General features: G+C 43.1%; 1 protein-coding gene across 2 annotated transcripts in view; it reads left to right on the top strand.

Moving 5' to 3' along the window:
• Positions 1-20,486, top strand: part of ROBO3 (roundabout guidance receptor 3) — a 264,086-nt gene that overhangs the window by 36,004 nt on the left and 207,596 nt on the right. For both annotated transcript variants that reach the window (XM_070765673.1, XM_070765672.1), the window contains exon 2: positions 16,449-16,775. In XM_070765673.1, coding sequence (XP_070621774.1) covers positions 16,449-16,775 — 327 coding nt within the window. The remainder of the gene's footprint in view (positions 1-16,448; positions 16,776-20,486) is intronic.

The raw sequence follows: 20,486 nt of genomic DNA, 5'->3' as shown, positions 1-20,486 counted from the left end.
ATTCACTGAACAAACAACTCTCATAGAAACATAGAAGACTGATGGCAGAAAAAGACCTCATGGTCCATCTAGTCTGCCCTTATACTATTTCCTGTATTCTATCTTAGGATGGATCTATGTTTATCCCAGGCATGTTTAAATTCAGTTACTGTGGATTTACCAACCACGTCTGCTGGAAGTTTGTTCCAAGGATCTACTACTCTTTCAGTAAAATAATATTTTCTCATGTTGCTTTTGATCTTTCCCCCAACTAATTTCAGATTGTGTCCCCTTGTTCTTGTGTTCACTTTCCTATTAAAAACACTTCCCTCCTGAACCTTATTTAATCCTTTGACATATTTAAATGTTTCGATCATGTCCCCCCTTTCCCTCCTGTCCTCCAGACTATACAGATTGAGTTCATTAAGTCTTTCCTGATACGTTTTATGCTTAAGACCTTCCACCATTCTTGTAGCCTGTCTTTGGACCCGTTCAATTTTGTCCATCTCTTTTTGTAGGTGAGGTCTCCAGAACTGAACACAGTATTCCAAATGTGGTCTCACCAGCGCTCTATATAGCAGGATCACAATCTCCCTCTTCCTGCTTGTTGTTGTTGTTGTTATTATTATTATTATTATTATTATTATTATTTATTTATTTATTTATTTATTTATTTATTTATTTATTTATTTATTTATTAGATTTGTATGCCGCCCCTCTTCAAAGACTTGGGGCAGCTCACAACAGTAATAAAAACAAAATAGTAGTGGAACAAATCTAATATTAAAAATCATTATTTAAAAAACCCAAACATTCATACCAAACATAAAACAAAGTGCAAAGTTATACCTCTAGCTATGCAGCCAAGCATCCTACTTGCTTTTCCTACCACCCGACCACACTGCTCACTCATGAGAAAGGTCATAAAATGGGACAAAATTCACTTAACGAATGTCTCACTTAGCAACAGAAATTTTGACTACCTGCATCAACCTAGCATTGCAAATTCTTTTTGGGTTAGGGGGAAGAAGGAAGGGGGCGGAGAGACTAATTGCCACTCAACTGGAGGCTACTTGAATTAAATCAAGTGAACAAACTGGGGGCCTGCCAGTCCGTGATTTTCCCCATCCCCAAAGGCCATCATCAGAAATGCTAAGAATTGTAAGTCAAGAGCTGTGTTTCTCCCTGCCTCGAGCCCAAAGGAGTGAATTCTGAAGTCTGGAAAAGAGAAAGCCGACAGATTTCTCTTTTTCCCAAATAGCCTCATCATATTTATAGCTTTCACAATCTGGATGTCTTGGTTTAAAGTACGAGAGAGAAATTGCAAATGCCGAAAATGGTTCCTTGGGAAATAAGCTGATGTACATTTCAAAACACCTTCCCCAGGTTTAACTGTTGTAACGCCAAAGCGTGTTCTCCATAAAAATGGGGGGGGGGGCAGGATTGAGAAAGCAAAGCAATAAGGAGGCTATCTCTAAGGATGAAAGGAGAATGACGGGAAGGAAAAAATTAGCCTTGTGCCAACTGCATGCGGCTTTTCCCAATTAAAGCAGAGGGTTCCTTTAAAAAAACAAAAACAAATTCCATATAGACAATAAAGCATGTGCACCTCCTGCTGAACAGGGAAGTTACTCTATTTAGTGATTTGCATGTTCTATTTTTCTCTTGCTGTCCAAGATTTTTCTCCCTCTGTTCATGCGTGTCCCCTGGTTATAACACGCTGTGGAATGATGGCACCAGGTTTCGACAACAGGCTGCACAATGGAAGCAATTTCCTGCAATCCAGAACGACTTCACCGATGAATGTGCATTTTCTCAGCTGCGGCAGCACAGAGTCTTGGAAAACAAAGTGATGCTCTGCGGGGAAATTGTTCTCTTCTGCTGTGATAACTCCGGCTGATTTGCAGGGGCAGACAAGACAAGCCTGCCAGATGCATATCGCCCGAGAGACAAGGCTGAGATCCGCTTAAAGACAAACCAGGGAGCCCTGTATCAGAGGCAGTAGCTGTTGGGAAAGGGATTTTTTGGGAGCACAGAAATGGCTACATCAGGAGTTGCCCCACGTCTATTTTCTAGGTCAATTATTTGATATCATTAGTGTCACAAGCTCCCTTTGAGGGAGGGAGGGAGGGAGGGAGGAAGGAGGGGAAAGAAAGGGGAGAGAGGAAGTGAAAAGGGAGGGAGGGAGGAAGGAAAGAAGGAGGGAAGGAAGGAAGGAAGGAGAGACAGAAAGGAAGGAGAGACAGAAAGGAAGGAAGGAAAGAAGGAAGGAAGGAGAGGAAAGAAAGAGGAGGGAGGAAGTGAAAAGGAAGGAAGGAGAGGAAAGAAAGGGGAGGGAGGAAGTGAAAAGGAAGGAAGGAAGGAACAAACAAATGAATGAAGGACTGAAGGAAGGAAGGAGAGACAGAAAGGAAGGGAAGGAAGGAAGGAAGGGGGAGAGGGGGAGGGAGGGAATAAAGGAGGGAGGGAGAAAAAAAGAAAAGAGGGAGGTAAGAGATGAGGGAGGAAAGGAAGGACAGAGGGAAGGAAGGAGAGGGAAAAGGGAGGAAGGAAGGAGAGACAGAAGGAAAGGAAGGAAGGGAGGAAAGAAAGAAGGAAGGAAGAGGAAAGAAGGGATGGAGGAGGAAGGAAGGAGTCTAGATTCTTCTTTGTAACCAACTCAAGAGAAAGCATCTGCAGATCAGTGTAACTGCAAGCTTCTCAGAAACATAAAATTGTGTATTGGGGGGGGGGCTGAAGCAGCAACTGAAATGTGCCCAGTAAACCCGAAATGCAGTTTGACTGTTGACACTCAATTGTGTCTTCCAAAGCCTTGTTTTCCCTTTGAAGAATCTGCTGCCAGAGGCGGCCACTTTACAGTGCAGAATAGAGTCATCTTTGAAGTTGGCAGTAGCAAAATGGGGAGGGGGCAAAGTCTGGGAAGGGAGGGGGAGCCATCCTGCCAAGGGCTTACAAGGAGCAGGGCCATGTTCTTGTGATCTCGCAGGGCATTTCTTTTTGACTGGAGATACATTTTCATTTCTTTTGCTGTTTGGGAAGACGTCGTTTACTTCCATTGTTTCTTTCTCCACAGTGGCATTTTGCCCCCTTCTTTACACATCTTAATCCCACTTTGTTCTGACATAAAACTGCTGTTTGTAATTATACTTAGGGAGAGGGGAGCCGTTCACTCCTCCATCCACCCCTTCCCTCTCTAATTCTCCATGTTATCCTGAGATTTAGGGAATATTGTTCAAATTCAGGGCTATTATTATTATTATTATTATTATTATTATTATTATTATTATTATGTCAATACAACACAGCAAATGAGATCACTATGCTGGATTTCGTATTTCATCACCAGTCAGGCACTTCCCAAGCACCTAGGACTGCGTGATGTAGCGGCGAATTATGTTTGCTGATCCCAATAATGCGGCCTTTTGCAATTGACAGATGGAGATTTTGTCAATTCCGATGGTTTTCAAATGCCAGCTGAGATCCTTTGGCACTGCGCCCAGCGTGCCAAGTACCACTGGGACCACTTTCACCGGCTTATGCCAGAGTCGTTGCAACTCGATTTTTAGATCTTCGTATTTCACTAATTTCTCTAGCTGCTTCTCCTCAATTCTGCTGTCTCCTGGGATTGCGATGTCGATGATCCATACTTTCTTTTTCTCCACGATCAGGATGTCTGGTGTGTTATGCTTCAGAATTCGGTCAGTCTGAAGTCAGAAGTCTCACAGTAGTTTTGCTTGCTCATTTCCGACCACTTTTTTGGGCTTATGATCCCACCAGTTCTTTGCCATTGGTAAATGGTAGTTCCGGCACAAGTTCCAGTGGATCATCTGTGCCACTGCATCATGTCTATGCTTGTAGTCAGTCTGTGCGATCTTTTTGCAGCAGCTGAGTATGTGATCGATTGTTTCATCTGTTTTATTATTATTATTATTATTATTATTATTATTATTATTATAATATTTATTATCATTTATCATTTATCATTTATTAGACTTGTATGCCGCCCTTCTCCGAAGATTCGGGGCAGCTCACAGGGTACAATACAAAAACAATATGTATACAAATCTAATTAATTAAAACTTTAAGCTAAGATCCCACTATGTTAAAAAAACAGTCATGTGAAAGACCTGGTGCAGTATTTCTAATAATCTCTGGCACGTCTGCTTTCAACCTTGGTGCTTTTGCAGAAGGTGCCACTGGTGGTTTAAGGCTGAAGATCGTATGGTAGGGAAGCCATCCAGCACCGCATGGAAACCTTGTTTCACCATGTGCAAGAAGGACGTCTCTCGGGTGTTCAGGCATGAAATAACTTTGCTCAGTCTTCAATGAAGAGGCAAGCTTCTTGGCATCTCGAGAGGGGGAGAGAGAGCCAAAATGTATTTAAAAAGCATCTGGAGGAGTGAGGCGAGGATGCCTGGGAGTGGGTGAGAAAATAATGAAATCCAAGCATTAGACTTGGATCTCGGCGGTATGTGCACCATCTGCATTTGTGGAGAAGAAGAGCTGAGTCCAGGACATTCACACCTGTTCTTCATTCATCTTGTAAGGTTTGCTACGTGCAAACATTCAATACAGCTAGTGCTGGGCAAGGGTGGGCTCCACTTACCTTCGCCACTGGTTTGCATCGTGACATTTCGTGCGCGTCCCCTTGTGCGATTTCACTTCCGGACGTGCTCAGATGGTGGATCAGCTGGGTGAAGAAATAATAGTCAGTATTAACTCAGGGACGAGCAGAAGGGCTTTTTTCAAAGCATAGAACAAGGAGAAGCCGCCCCGAGTCTACAGAGAGGGGCGGCATACAAATCTAATTATTAATAATAATAATAATAATAATAATAATAATAATAATAATAATAACCCAAACAAAGGAAAAAAGATGGTGGAGAGCACCGATCAGCACAGACAGAACTGGATCCGTGACACTAAAATTATGTCACTAGAAGGTTGCTAACAGTTCAAGCAATCTGGTCTGAACTAAGAGGAACCTACTTCTGATGCAGGAGTATCAAACTGGATTTCATTGAGGGCCGCATCAGGGTTATGTTTGACCTTTGAGGAGCCTTTGAGGAGGCATGGCCAACTTGACATCACTCATGTCAGGGCGCCTGTTGTGCCCAAGCACTCTGCCAGCAAAAACAGAGCCCAGGAGGGCTGCATGTGGCCCAGAAGTGGGTTCTAAAACCCGTTGCTATCGGTTTGTGCCCTCACTCTGACATGACCCTTCTGCGCCTGCGCAAAAGCTTCTCAGGCACTGAGCCTCTCACTGCCACTGCTACCGGTTCCTATAACTGGGCTGAACCAGGAGCAATCCACCACTGATGTGGCCCTCCCAAGCTCCATTTTCTCTGGCAGAAGCCCTATGGGCTGGCCTCTCACTCTTTTCATAGTGGCCTTGCTGGACTGCAGGGCCTTGAGTTCTAAGCACCCTGAGGGCTGGATCCGGCCTTCAGGCCTTCTTGAGATTGACACCCCTGATCTAGAATTCCCTACGAGACTAGACTTTCAATCCTGGGCCTAGAAAGCCTAGAACTAAGACGCCTTAAACAAGATCTAAGTATTGCCCACAAGATCATATGCTGCAACGTCCTGCCTGTCGGCGACTACTTCAGCTTCAAACACAACCACACAAGAGCACACAACAGATTTAAACTTAATATTAACTGCTCCAAACTTGACTGTAAAAAATATGACTTCAGTAACCGAGTTGTCGAAGCGTGGAACTCATTACCGGACTCCATAGTGTCATCCCCAAACCCCCAACACTTTACCCTTAGTTTATCTACAGTTGACCTATCCAGATTCCTAAGAGGTCAGTAAGGGGCGAGTACAAGTGCACTAGAGTGCCTTCTGTCCCCTGTCCTATTGCTCTCCTATATCTCCTATACCTTTCTTCTATTCCTATATCTCTTCTTCTATTCTTTCATTGATATGTTCTATTACTATATCTTCTTTTCTATTCTTTCTTAGATATATTTTACTATGAGTATCTCCTCTATAACCTTCATCATATATTTTACTATGTGTATATAGATATATACCCACTAAAACCCTCATTGTGTATTGGACAAAATAAATAAATAAAATAAAATAAATAGTTCATAGTACAAATTTATGGAAGGTACAAATTTAGGTCTCTGCAAATCTTTTGCGATGCTTCTCCTTTTCTGGCTGAGGGGTTTTCTGCCTGGAGGGTCCAATCTGAAACTTTGAAGCTTCGAGGAAGAGATTCAGTGAATTATAGGTGAAGAATCCCGTTTGCACAGTTCACGTAGGCAGTGAATTATGACCACAACTGAGCCCAAAATGTCTGTGGCTTAGTGAGACAGTTGTTAAGTGAATATTACCTTATTTTACAATCTATTGTGCTACAGATAAGTGAATCACTGCAGTATTAAGTTAGTAACCCGATTGTTAAGTAAATCTGACTTCCCCGTTTACTTTGCTTGTTAGAAGGTTGCAACATGACCTGGGACAATGCAACCGTCATAAATTCAGTCAAGTGCCTGAATTTTGATTACTTGACCATGGAGATGCTACAATGGCAGGGGTGGGTTCCGAATTTTTACTCCTGGTTCTGTGGGCGTGGCTTATTTTTGGGGTGTGACTTGATGGTCATGTGATTGAGCAAGTGGCTTCATGGTCGTGTGGCTAGATGGTCGTGGCTAGGAATCACAATCCTAGTTCCCCCCGCGAGGATTCCCCCATCTGGACCTTTTGCAATCCCCCAAAAGATTAAAGGAAACCAGATTCCATACAGCTCTGAACCCTTAAGGCAAAGCAAATACAAAGTGGTCCTCGTTTAATGGCAAGCATAGTTCCCTCTAAGCTGAGCAGTGAGCAATCGCTCATTTAAAAATCATCATCAACTCAGAGTTTTCCAAACCTGCCCAGAAGCCGAGAGGGAAAGAGTGAGAGGGAAGGAGAGAGAGAGGAAGAGAGGAAGAGAGAGAAACAGATAGAAAAAAGAGAGGAAGGAAAAGAGAAAGAAAAAGAATGGGAGTAAGGAAGAGAGAAAGAAAATAAAAATCTAGTTTGAAACTAGCTCAACTATTTAAGTGGCATTTTGATATTGATAGAGTTGCCCTATTATGAGCTCACTGTTATAGACACACAGTACAGTATTTTATTTTGAAATTCTCTGACGCAAAACAGGGTGGGTTTTTTATTTGTTTGTTTGTTTATTTATTTATTTATTTATTTTTATTTTTTATTTTTTATTTTTATTTATTTATTTATTTATTTATTTATTATTTCTGTGCCGCCCAGTCCCGAAGGGACTTCCGCTCACACACTATACTTTTCCGCCCACCCCCCCAAAAAATTAGAGGGAACACTGAGCAAGTGTTCAAATTTATGACTGACCTCCTCAGAGCTTCTTGACCTGTTTTTGAAGTTTTGCACACACACACACACACACACACATTTATGACTAGTTATAACATCCCACACAGCCATATGACTGAGGTTTTCTATGTTTCTGCCAGTTTCCAACAATTCCTTCTGATTTCTGCTTAAAATGCCCATTGGGGAAAATGGACTTGTTTAACAACCACAGTGTTTGCTTAATGACCACAAGGTTCATTTAACAGCCATGGTGTTTTCTTAACTGAGGGGTCTGCAACCTTAAACACTCAAAGAGCCGTTTTTCTATTTTTTTTAAAAAGATCTATCTCTATAATAATAATAATAATAATAATAATAATAATAATAATAATATTCATTCATTCATTCATTCATTCATACATACATTCATTCATTCATTCATTCATTCATTCATTCATTCATTCATTCATTTATTTAATTTTTATGCCGCCCTTCTCCTTAGACTCAGGACGGCTTACAACATGTTAGCAATAGCACTTTTTAAACAGAGCTAGGCTATTGCCCCCAGAATCCGGGTCCTCATTTTACCCACCTTGGAAGGATGGAAGGCTGAGTCAACCTGGAGCCGGTGATGAGATTTGAACCGCTGACCTTCAGATCTACAAAGTCAGCTTCAGTGGCCTGCAGTACAGCACTCTACCTGCTGCGCCATCCTGGCTCATAATAATAATAATAATAATAATAATAATAATAATAATAATAATAGTAATAGTAATAAATAATTTATTAGATTTGTATGCCGCCCCTCCCCGAGGACTCGGGGCAGCTCACAACAATAATAAAATACAATCAACAGTGGTACAAATCTAATATTAGTATGTGGGGGTGCCCTGGAGCTGACATAGGGCATCGCCTCACGTCCCCTGCCAATATGGCTCCGTGTGCCAGCTATGGCACGCATGTCATCGGTTTGCCATCACTGCTCTATGCGAATGTGGAGAAGAACCATCCATCTCATGATGTTCTTCAACATGCATGGAAGAAGACCTCCTGCTGCCGAGAGAAAATGCTATCGAAGTGGCTCAATACTGGGTGCACATCATCTAGCTTTAAACCTATTTATTATTTATTTATTTATTTATTGATTGATTTATTCATTCATTCATTCATTCATTCATTCATTTATTTGATTTGTATGCAGCCCCTCTCCGCAGACTCGGGGCGGCTAACAACAATAATAAAACAGCATATGACAAATCTAATATTAAAATAATTAAGAAACCCTTATTAAAAAACCAAACATACACACAAATATACCATGCATAACTTGTATAGGTCTGGGGGGAAAGGACTATCTCAATTCCCCCATGCCTGACAACAGAGGTGGGTTTTAAGGAGCTTACAAAAGGCAAGGAGGGTGGGGGCAATTCTGATCTCTGAGGGGAGCTGGTTCCAGAGGGTCGGGGCCACCACAGAGAAGGCTCTTCCCTAAGGTCCCACCAAATACTATGCACTGTATAGTATTTCCATGACCTATTTTATACCTGTTCTATTTATTTATGATTTTATTAATTGGATTTGTATGCCGTCCCTCTCTGAGGACTCAGAGCGGCTCATAACATATCAAACAATATACAATGTCCATCTGTAAAAAATCCAATTAATATCGCTAAAAAACTTTAATAATTCTAATAACATTTAAAATCACTCATTCCCAATCACACAGCAAGACATATTACACTCGTCGGCCAGGGGGTAGGGTCTAATGACCCCAAGCCTGGTGGCACAGATAGGTCTTTAAACTTTTACAGAAGGCGAGGAGGGTGGGGGCAGTGTGAATCTCTGGGGAGAGCTGATTCCAGAGAGCTGGGCCCCCCACAGAGAAGGCTCTTCCCCTAGGTCCTGCCAAACAGCATTGTCTTGTTGATGGGACCTGGAGAAGGCTGATTCTGTGGGACCTAACTGGTTGCTGGGCAGTCTCAGAGGTAATCTGGTCCGCTACCATGTCTGGCCATAGCCAACACTTTGACTTGCATCCGGAAACCAATTGGCATTTTACCTGCTCAATGTTGAACGTCCTGTGTCTATAATTTTAAAGTGCTTCCAACACAACTAAAGAACTGAAAAAAAGTTAATGAGATGTTCTCCTTTAAGGAGAAAAAAAAAGAGAGCAAATTTCCATCAAATTGAAAACATAGAAGAAACTTAGCTGACCACTAATGTGAACCCGGTGGCTTCGTTCCCATTTTTCCCTGGGCCTCTCAGAGAAGGACAACGTCTGCTATTTCAGCAGCTTCACAGTGAAAGAAAGAAAGAAAAGACTTGAGTAAATATTTAGTCTTGTCCCCAAAGCTAATATCACGAAAGCAAAGGCTGCACTTAGGGGAGGTTGCTGCCCAACCCCCAAGCTTTGCAGCTGGAGACTCGTGGCTAACATCTGGCCTTGAGTAGCAACAGGCAACGTCTGCTCCGGCCAGCTGGGATTTTTCTCTCTGATGGCTCTTCAGAACGCAATGCCTGCCCAAGTAACCTGGCCTCCAAGCCAGGCCAAAGAAGCTGGCTTGGTTTCTTAACATGGGGACAGTTGAATCCATTAACATCAGGGTCTCTCTCCACCCACCCACCCATTCAGTTTATTCTAGTCCTTGGCCTGTATGTCCTAACAGAGGCATTTTCATACCAAAGTCTGCCTTACCTAAATATTTTTCCAAACACTTTTCCTTCATCTAATGGGTCTTGATGCTGTTTTACACTATGAGTACTTTTGGGGGGGGGGGGGGGCGGGAGGAGTTGTTTTTGTATTTTCCCCTGCCAGTTTATATACATTTTAGATTGCTGGAGGTTCTTCAGAGGGATAACTGGACATTGTATGTTGATTGAGGAAGTGAGATCTTGATCATAGGATCAAAATGCAAACGGCACAAAATTCTCCAGCTGCAACTGCAGTTATTTGCATGGAAAGCCCAAGAAATTTTTTGGACAAAACTGGCTAAATATCATTCTCAATTCTGTATCTCTGTCTTCTACCTACCTACCTCCCTACCTACCTACCTATCCAGCCATCCATCTATCTATCATCATCTCTCTCTCTTTCTTGTCTGTCTGTCTGTCTGTCTGTCTGTCTGTCTGTCTGTCTGTCTGTCTATCTATCAATTAACTATCTATCTATAACATCATCGTCCCCATCATCATCATCATCATCATCTATCTCTTGTCTGTCTATCTGTCTGTCTGTCTGTCTGTCTGTCTGTCTATCTATCTATCTATCTATCTATCTATCTATCTATCTATCTATCTATCTATCTATCAACCTAGCTTATATCATTTATCTTTTTGAGTTTTTGAGTTGATAACTATTTAAAATTTTTCTCCTGGCTTTGAGGTTGCAGGAAATGTTTTATGTGGTATAACAGGGGTCGACAAAGTTGTTCAGAATCTAGGAGCCAGCCAAAAAATTTAGGAGCCAGAATTTTTTTTAAGCAAACTTGGTTTTTTGCCAAGTCTCCACCTGACATCGCTTTCACCCCCTCCCCCCCGGCGCAGGCCTGGCTCCGCCGAGCCGGCTCTGCTGTACTCCCGTCGGGATCCGAGGGGAGACCGTTAGTCAGAAACCGAAACAGAGAAGAAGGAAAGGGAGACCGGGCCGGAGACGCGGGGGAGGGGGGGAGGGGGGAGGAGGGGTTACTGGTCGGAAGTCACCGCGCACGCGGCCGGAGGAGGAATGAACAAAACCTCACGCCGGGAGGGGAGGGGCTTCCGCTTCTCTCCGAAGGCGGGTGAGCGGCCAAGATCGGAGCGTCTGTGTGCGGTGGGGGGGAGTGAAGGGGTTCGAGTAGGAGGCGGAATGGAGGCAAGGGGGGGAGGGAGAGACGCACGCAAGCGCAGGGGACGCTGGGAAAGCAGCTCGCTCCGAGGTTGATGGGCGGAGCTACGGAAGCCAAGATGTACCATTTCTGGGCGTAAACACAAGGCGGGAAAAATATACTGTATACACATACAGCAGTGTTTCCCAACCTTTTTGGAGCCGCGGCACATTTTTCATATTTTCAAAATCCTGGGGAACATGGGGGGGGGCGCTAAAAAAAGTTTGGACAAAAAAAATCTCTCTTCCTCCCTTTCGCTCTATTTCTCTCTCCCTCCCTCTTTCTCTCTCTTCCTTCCTTTCTCTCTCCATCCCTCTTTCTTTCTCTCTTCCTTCCTTCCTCTCTTTCTGTCTCCTCCTTCCTCTCTCATCTCTTTCCTTCCTCTCCCTCCCTTTCTCTCTTTCCTTTCTCTCCCTTTCTGTCTATCCTTTCTATCTCTCACCCCTTCTCCCTCTTTCATTCCCTTTCTCTCCCTCCCTTTCTCTCTCATTCCTTTCTCTCCCTCTTTCCTTCCTATCTCTCTTTCTTTTTCTCCCTCCTTCATATCTTCTTTCTCTCCCCCTTCCTCCCTCTTTCCTTTCTCCCCCTCCCTTTCTCTTCCTTTTTCTCTATCCTTTCTACTTCTTACTCTTTCTTTCTCTCCCTCCTTCATTCAATTTTCTCTCCCCCCCTTCCTCCCTCTTTCCTTTCTCTCCCTCCCTTTCTCTTCCTTTTTCTCTATCCTTTCTACTTCTTACTCTTTCTTTCTCTCCCTCCTTCATTCAATTTTCTCTCCCGCCTCCCTCCCTCTTTCCTTTCTCCCCCTCTTTCTCTTCCTTTATCTCTATCCTTTCTACTTCTTACTCTTTCTTTCTCTCCCTCCTGCATTCAATTTTCTCTCCCCCCCTTCCTCCCTCTTTCCTTTCTCCCCCTCCCTTTCTCTTCCTTTTTCTCTATCCTTTCTGCTTCTTACTCTTTCTTTCTCTCCCTCCTTCATTCAATTTTCTCTCCCTCCCTTACTCTCTCTTTCCTTTCTCTCCCTCCCTTGTTCTCCCCTGGGGCTGCCTGTGCCTGCCCTGCACCACCCAACACGGACGGACAGCCCCCGGTCGTCGGTTCGTCGCCCCCCACCCCCCCCACGGAGGGAGATCAGGCTGGCGAGGGCGGTAGAACTACGTCACCAGCCACTGGAGGGAGATCGGGCTGGCGGGGGCGGCGAATCCACCTCCCCAGCCGCGCGGAGGGAAATCCGGTAGGCGGGCGGGTGGCCGCGGCTCCCTGCGCGCCCCTGGAAAAGCGTACAGGGAACGGTGCCCGGGGCCGCTTTAGCCGCCCCCCGCTCCCCCCCGCCATCTCCCCGCGACTGCCTGTGCCGCTGCAGCCGCGCCCCCCCCCCCGCTCCCACCGCCAGTGCCCTCCCGCCGGGCCCCAAAGGACACTTGCCGATGACGACAGGGAACCTTCAGCTGGGCGGGCGCTGCCGTGCCGGTGCCTCCGACCTCCCGGTTCCTGCTCGATACCGCGGTTTCTGGCGCTCTCCTGCTGGGCCCCAAAGAAGGAAGGCGGGAAAAAGGCGCGAAGAATGGAGCTCTCCTTCCTGCCTGCCTTCTTTGGGACCCAGCAGGAGAGCGCCAGAAACCGCGGCATCGGGCACGAGCGGAGAGGTCAGAGGCACCGCAGCGCCCTGCCCAGGCGGCACACCGGTTGGGAAACGCTGACATACAGTACAGCAGGCAACATTTTCTAGGCGCCAGACAACATTTTCTAGGCGCCACTGGCGACCAGGCGCCTGGGTTTGTCGAACCTTGTGGTATAAGATTCTTTGGTTTCTCTCTTTGGTTCCTATTCTTGCCATTCCTATATACTGTATATTACCGTTTCTCAAGAATCAAGACACGATTGCACAGATACATACATACATACACACATACATACACACATACACATACATACTGCAAACAACTGAATCAGAGAATTGAAAATGTCATATAGCTTTCTACAATATCAATAATTAGTTATGAATAATTACTGTACATCTCTTCTGTGTCCTGTTACCAGATTAAAAATCATTATTTAAGCGAAAAATTAATGCTATAGCCAAAACCAATGGCAAATCAAATGAAATTGTGCACTGTAATAAGTTCAGCTCATATTATTAAAATCTATTTCTGATTTAAACACCTCATAACATTAAAATATAGATTCTATGCATAAAAAAACACTGAATTTCAAATATGGTATATCAGCCCATGTTTTACATTATAATCTAAGAATGGTTCCCAGGTTGAGCTAAAATCTGTGTTAGATTTGCTTCTCAGATAGATACTGAAGCATATTTCCGTAGCTTGCTTAGCCATTCCTCCATCGAAGTTATACATTTTAAGGCTCATATAACTAAGCAATTAGAATCAATAATTTTTTTCCATTTTTGAGCATAGAGCAGTGCTTGTAGCAACAGTGTTGTCTCTTAAATTATCCATGAACCAAAAAAAGGAGGTCGGGAAGTATTGTCCCCTTCCTCAGTGTGAACATGTCCCTGATCATATCTTCTGTGTGTGCACAAATGCACATCCGCACATACAGCTAAAAACATTTCCATATACCCCGGTGACCAGAACAAATATCCAGAATTCTTTTCTGGGTGAGCAAGCAACAATTAAAAGTTTCGGTCCTAGCTGGAGGATCTTGAAATGTGTGAGATCACTGCTGTGATAGGTGAATTAATCAATAATAATCCTAACGCTTATCAGAGTTTAGGATTTCAAGGCTATTGATCACTGCAGCCTGCAGATAACATTTCTCCCTGGTGTCTCAAATGATGGCCTCTTTTTTTGTGTGCATGTCTGTATCTGTTCCAGCCTCAGCTGGGATTCTGGCTTTTAAGCTTCAACTGGGGTCAAGGGGTTCCTTTTCCTTTGACACAAATTAGGCATTATATTTTGGATTCATGGCAAATGGAAACGTATGCTCCTTCCCAGATTATTTATGGCAGGGGTCTCCAACCTTTATTTTTATTTTATTTTATTTTACTCCTGATGGACTCTTAGCAACTTTTAAGGCTTGTGCACTTCAACTTCCAGAATTGAAGTCCACAACAGCTTTGCTGGCTGAGGAATTCTGGGAGTTGAAGTCCACAAATTTTAAAATTGGCAAGGTTGGAGATCCCTGATTTATGGGAATAAAGATTCTCAGAGTTTGGCCTGTTGCCTTATTGGTGGCATGTTTGGGAAGTCTGGCACGATTTTATTTTGTTGATGGAGTGATTCATATGGATTCTCTGGCGTATGTACAATTTTTTTAAAAAAGATCAACAAATTAAACATGATCAACAAATTAAGGCATACACCAACCATAAAAACCTAGCTTTAAACAGATTTTTGAGGTGCCGTCTCTTTGCCTTCTCTGTTTGACATAGAATGGGATTATTGTAACATATTAAAGAAATGGTGTGATGAGGAGGTGGGTATTTTTTTGTGAAGTTAGACCAACCTTTTTTTAGCCATGTCACATCGTAACTGATGAAACAGTTAAAAGTGGCAATGGGAGATTTGTACCTTCAGACTTGCAAAATTCTGTAATGGAGTTGAAGAGAAGACAGAACTGGGGGAGGTGGAATTAAGTATGTCATCAGCTGAGAGTTGTTGCATTCCCATAAGCGCTCCAAGTTCAACCCCTCCTGAATTCTGTTAACCCTTTTGTGATACCGATTTAGTACTGAACTTTAGTTGACCACATTTTTGTGTGCAGGCTTAGATAAATATTCTATGTTGTAGCTTATCTGATGGTCCCATTTTTTGTGTGCCAGATAGCAACCTTACAATAAAGTACAATTAGCTCATCTAGTCATGTTTCCTGTCTGGTTTATCCTGGAGGGCTGACAGGTACAAATCTTGGGGTTGCTGTTGTTTATGTTAAAGCTTCTTCTGGCTTTGAAGCACCGATTTCCATCTAGAAATATGCTTTTGTTTTCTTCTGAAAGAGAGGTCTCAATTCCATTGATTAACTAAAGCAAAGAGTTGGCAAGATGTCTTTAATAAAGCCATAATAATCTTTGTGAAAGGCCTTTGTGATCTTTATCTTTCTGATTGCTTCTTTCCCTGGGTCTTTAGATATTTGAAGAAGGATGTTATATTTACCCGATATCTTTTCCGGGCTGCAACATTTTTTACTGGACTCCCCCCCCCACACACACACACACACATTCTACAAGTTGACCATTGCCATGGCTTTTTATACAGCTATATCTTATCTTGTTCCCAGGTATGCAGATATTTGAAGGCCATTGTGTTTTTCCTTCTTGCGTTTCATTCCATTGCTTTGGGGCTGGTTTTCTATTTTCTCAAGATGGTTTGGGATATTATAAAGTATTACTTTCCCTCCATAATGGAATTCCCTAACCTGAAAAAAGTGAAAGGTGGAACTTGCCTTGATTTATTTATTTATTTATTTATTTGTGTGTTTGTTTGTTTGTTTGTTTATTGATTGATTGATTGATTGGATTTGTATGCCACCCCTCTCCGTAGACTCGGGGCGGCTAACAACAGTAATAAAAACAGCATGTAAATCCAATACTAAAACAACTAAAAAACCCTTATTGTAAAACCAAACATCCATACAAACAAACATACCATGCATAAATTGTAAAGGCCTAGGGGGAAAGAATATCTCAGTTCCCCCATGCCTGACAGCAGAGGTGGGTTTTAAGGAGCTTATGAAAGGCACGGAGGGTGGGGGCAATTCTAATCTCCGGGGGGAGTTGGTTCCAGAGGGCCGGGGCCGCCACAGAGAAGGCTTTTCCCCTGGCCCCCGCCAAATGACATTGTTTTATTGACGGGACCCGGAGAAGGCCAACTCTGTGGGACCTAACCGGTCGCTGGGATTCATGCGGCAGAAGGCGATCTCGTAGATACCCTGGTCTGGTACCATGTGTGTGAGAGAGAATGCATGTCTATGGCAGTTAAATCATGGTTTGTCATAGAATCTAAAGCAGACCACCATTGTCCCAAAGGTGTTTTTTCAAAAGGCAACTGGACTTTCTGTTTTTCTCTTGAAGATGTTTCACTTCTCATCCAAGAAGCATCTTCAGTTCTGACTCATCCATGATGATACTTGGATGAGAAGCACAACATCTTCAAGAGAAAAAACACAAAAAGTTCAATTGCCTTTTCAAAAAGCAATTTTGGGACAATCATGACCTGGATGACTGAGAATCTCCATAAATCCTTCAATTGGTTCCTTGATAACTTCCCATTTCTTGATCTTCACCTGAGTTAATACTTCCTTTTTCTACTTCTTGACCATCAGCTTCTCGTCCACGCCTTGAGGATTCATCTCCACGGATAATAGAGCATCCGTCCGACCTCATTGTATCTAAGGGGGAACCAGCAACACTCAACTGCAAAGCTGAAGGGCGGCCCACACCCATCATCGAGTGGTACAAAGATGGCGAGCGAGTGGAAACGGACAAGGAAGATCCCCGGTCTCATCGCATGCTGCTGCCCAGTGGCTCCCTCTTCTTCCTGCGCATCGTGCATGGACGGAGGAGTAAACCGGATGAAGGCGTTTATGTGTGTGTCGCTAGAAACTATCTGGGTGAAGCGGTCAGCAGGAATGCCTCCCTGGAGGTAGCCAGTAAGTAGATTTTTTTTCCCCTCTGAACATGATGACTTAGATAGATTGGATGTCCTGCTTTGTTAGTTTGACATGTGTAGGAGTTATGGGTTGGTGAGGAGCTACCTTGAACTTGGGTGGCACATTGAGTGCGCCAGATCTGGATTTTGAGATGAATAATTTTGTGGCAGTCTTCAGACTAGAGGTGGGTTCCTCCCGGTTCAGACCCTATTGCCCAAACTGGTAGCAACCCACTAGTGATGTCACTGAACAGGATTGACTGTCCGTGGGCACCGCCCTATTTTTTTGTGATTTTTTAAGGAACTTTTTTTACTGTTTTGAAGTATTGCTGCTTGTAAAAGGGCCCTCCCAATGCCCTCCCCCAGGGTTGATACAACCTTTATTCCTTTTTATTTATTTATTTTTATTTATTTATTCATTTGTCTGATACATAATACATATGGAAGAGAATAGACATGAAGTAATATATATAAAGATAATATGTAAAATAGAAGAGAAGATATATGAAAGGAAGAAAATATATATGATATATGAGATAAAGGAAAGACAATTGGACAGGGGACGAAAGGCACACTAGTGCACTTATGTACACCCCTTACTGACCTCTTAGAAACCTGGAGAGTCAATCATGGATAGTCTAAGGGAGAAGTGTTGGGGGTTAGGGGTTGACACTATTGAGTCCGGTAATGAGTTCCACACTTCGACAACTCGATTGTTAAAGTCATATTTTTTACAGTCAAGTTTGGAGCGGTTAATATTAAGTTTGAATCTGTTGCGTGCTCTTGTGTTGTTGCGGTTGAAGCTGAAGTAGTCATTGACCGGTAGGACGTTGCAGCAATGTTCCTTCGCCCAAAGCGCAGCTGATCAGCTCTTCAGCTGTGTTTCAGGCTGATTCGAGCTATGGAGCATGCACAGATGTAAAATTGCATGAAAGGACGTGCACAAGCAAAACGTCGTGATGCGAACCGGTGGCAATAGTAAGTGGAACCCACCCCTGCTTCAGACGTATTTAGTAGGCTGTTTAATTGTAGGTTTGCAGTTTCCCATTTCATTAAAAGGAAGCCACGTTATATATCTGGATGTTACAAGAAAGAATTTTGGGAACTGGATGGTGTGTTTTCTTAACGTTAAGCTGAAGAGTTTTAGGCTTTGAAAAATGCATTTGTCGAAATTTACTCGTGTGCCCAAATACAAGAGAATCTATAAAATGTTGCACGTAGCCTCACCCAGCAGGAGAATCGCTCTTCACATTTTTTGGCAGTTGCTCAATATTCTTCTCTAAGAAATTTCATTCTCTTCTCTCCTCTTTTCTCTTTCCTCCCAGAAGTGTCACTCAACATTCCACAGCTGCTTAATCTTCACTGAACCTTCAGATCTCTTGGGGAGTTGTTAGATATAGATATAAATATAAATATAAAAAAATTGAAGGCATCTTTCCAGCTATCTAATTTGCAATCCTTGAAGATGAGCTTGCTAGAATCTTTCTGTGTTTTCAATGCCACATGAACCCATCTTGCGGATGTTAAATATTTATTTCTGGAATTGGCTGTAGGGGGTTTGATTGGGCTTACTGTTGTTGTGGTTTCAGCAATAATATAGCTTTAGGAATTCACCAACTACTCTATACTTTTTAAACTACAGTACAGCCCAAGAGTAGACCTGAGATTAAACCATGATTATCTAATTATTGTATTGTATGAGTTACTGCTTGACTCCCTCTTCTTCGTGACAGCCCCTCAAGTATCGGAACCCTGCTGTCATGTCAGCCCTAGTACTTCTTCTCATTAAACTAGACATATCCAATTCCTGCAGGGAAGACCCTTCTCTGTGGTGGCCCCAGCCCTCTGGAACCAACTCCCCCCAGAGATTAGGATCGTCCCCTCCCTCCTTGCCTTCTGTTTGTTTATTTATTTATTTATTTATTTATTTATTGTTAGAGTTGGAAGGGACCATGCGGGTCATCAAGTCCAACCCCCTGCCTAAGCAGGAACCCTATAGCATCCCAGCCAAATGGCAGTCCAATTTCCTCTTTAAAATGTCCAGAGTATTGGAGTTCACAACGTCCGCTGGTAGGTTGTTCCACTGGTTGATCGTTCTGACCGTCAGGAAGTTCTTCCTTATTTCCAGGTTGAATCTCTCCTTGGTCAGCTTCCAGCCGTTGTTCCTCGTCCGTTCCTCCGGTGCCAGGAGAATAAAGTGATCCCCTCCTCTCTGTGGCAACCCCTCGTATACCTGTAGACTGCTATCATGTCCGCTCTGGCCCTCCTTTTCTCTAGGCTATCCATGCCCAGTTCCCGCAGTCTCTCTTCGTATGTCTTGGTTTCTATACCCCTGATCATTTTGGTCTCCAGAGTTTCAATGTCTTTTTTGAAGTGTGGTGACCAGAACTGAACACAGTACTCCAGGTGTGGTCTGACCAGGGCATAGTAGAGAGGTATTAAGACTTCCCTGGTCTTGGAGTGTAAACTACTGAAAACCCACCTATGTCACCAGGCATGGGGAAATTGATTCCCCCAGCTGTCCCGCTTTATGTATGATATGTTGAGTTGTGTGATTGTTCTTAATAAGGGTTTCTTAATTGTTCTCCTTTTAACATTAGATTTGCAGACTGTATTGTTTGTTGGGAGCCGCTCTGAGTCCTTGGAGAGGGGCGGCATACAAATCTAATAAATAAATAAATAAAATGAAATAAATAAATAAATAAATAAATAAACAAATAAATAAATAAACAAACAAACAAATAAATAAATCATTATATGTAGCTCAGGACAATTCTTTGGAGATTGCAGTGGGTCGTAAAGAAGTACAGGTTTTATTTTCTAAAAAAGGAGCTTACCCCAAGATGGAGCAACTTGTGGTTCAGGTACATCCTCCTTTTCCATGGCTTGTGCCCCCCCTACCCTCAGGATAATGTCTCTGAAATTGAGTGCCAAAGAGCCGCATCCTACCAGCATGATTTTCTGTCATTTTTAGCAAAAAGAGATAAAACGCATTAACTCTAAAAAAAAAGAGAGAGAAAAGGACGAGGATAAAGGGCTGAAAATTTCACCAGCCCCCTCTGGAGATAATACCATGATGCTATCATGATTATGCTAGCTCTCAGCCACTCCAAAAATTGATTCCTTGGGGGGGAAGAGATCAGTACAGCCCCTGGCTACAAAAACTTCATTTTACAGTCCTCCTTACTGCTGTGTGTATATGGAAGGAAGAACATATCCAGGAGGACTAGCTCTCTATCCTTTTCAAAATAGTTTTCTTTTCACTTAGGTGCTATAAAACATCTGGCTCGAGATGGGAGAGTGACAGCTTTTCAGTTCTGCTGCTCATCTCTTTTGTTCTCTTGTCTTGCACCAATTTCCTTCAAATGCTTTTTCCTCTGCACCAGGCTGCACCATTCTGCACGGATCGAAAGTAAGAAGGCCCAGACTGGGAAGAAACAGAACCAAATCTCATCTTCAGGGGATGGGGAGCTGTTTGCTTAGCAATATGAGATTCAATTCAATTCAATTCAATTCAATTTATTAGATTTGTATTCTGCCCCTCTCCGAAGACTCAGGGCGGCTCACAACAATAATAAAAACAATATTCCAGCGAAAACAAATCTAGTATTAAAAAGCACATAAAACCCTATCATATTTAAAAAAAGCAAACAACATATACATACCCAAACATAAATATAAAAAAGCCTGGGGGAAGGTGTCTCAACTCCCC

This window comes from Erythrolamprus reginae, chromosome 12 (assembly GCF_031021105.1).
Source record: "Erythrolamprus reginae isolate rEryReg1 chromosome 12, rEryReg1.hap1, whole genome shotgun sequence".
Lineage (NCBI taxonomy): Eukaryota > Metazoa > Chordata > Lepidosauria > Squamata > Dipsadidae > Erythrolamprus > Erythrolamprus reginae.
The sequence above is the reverse complement of the archived record's forward strand: the minus strand, read 5'-3'. Positions and strand labels throughout refer to the sequence as shown.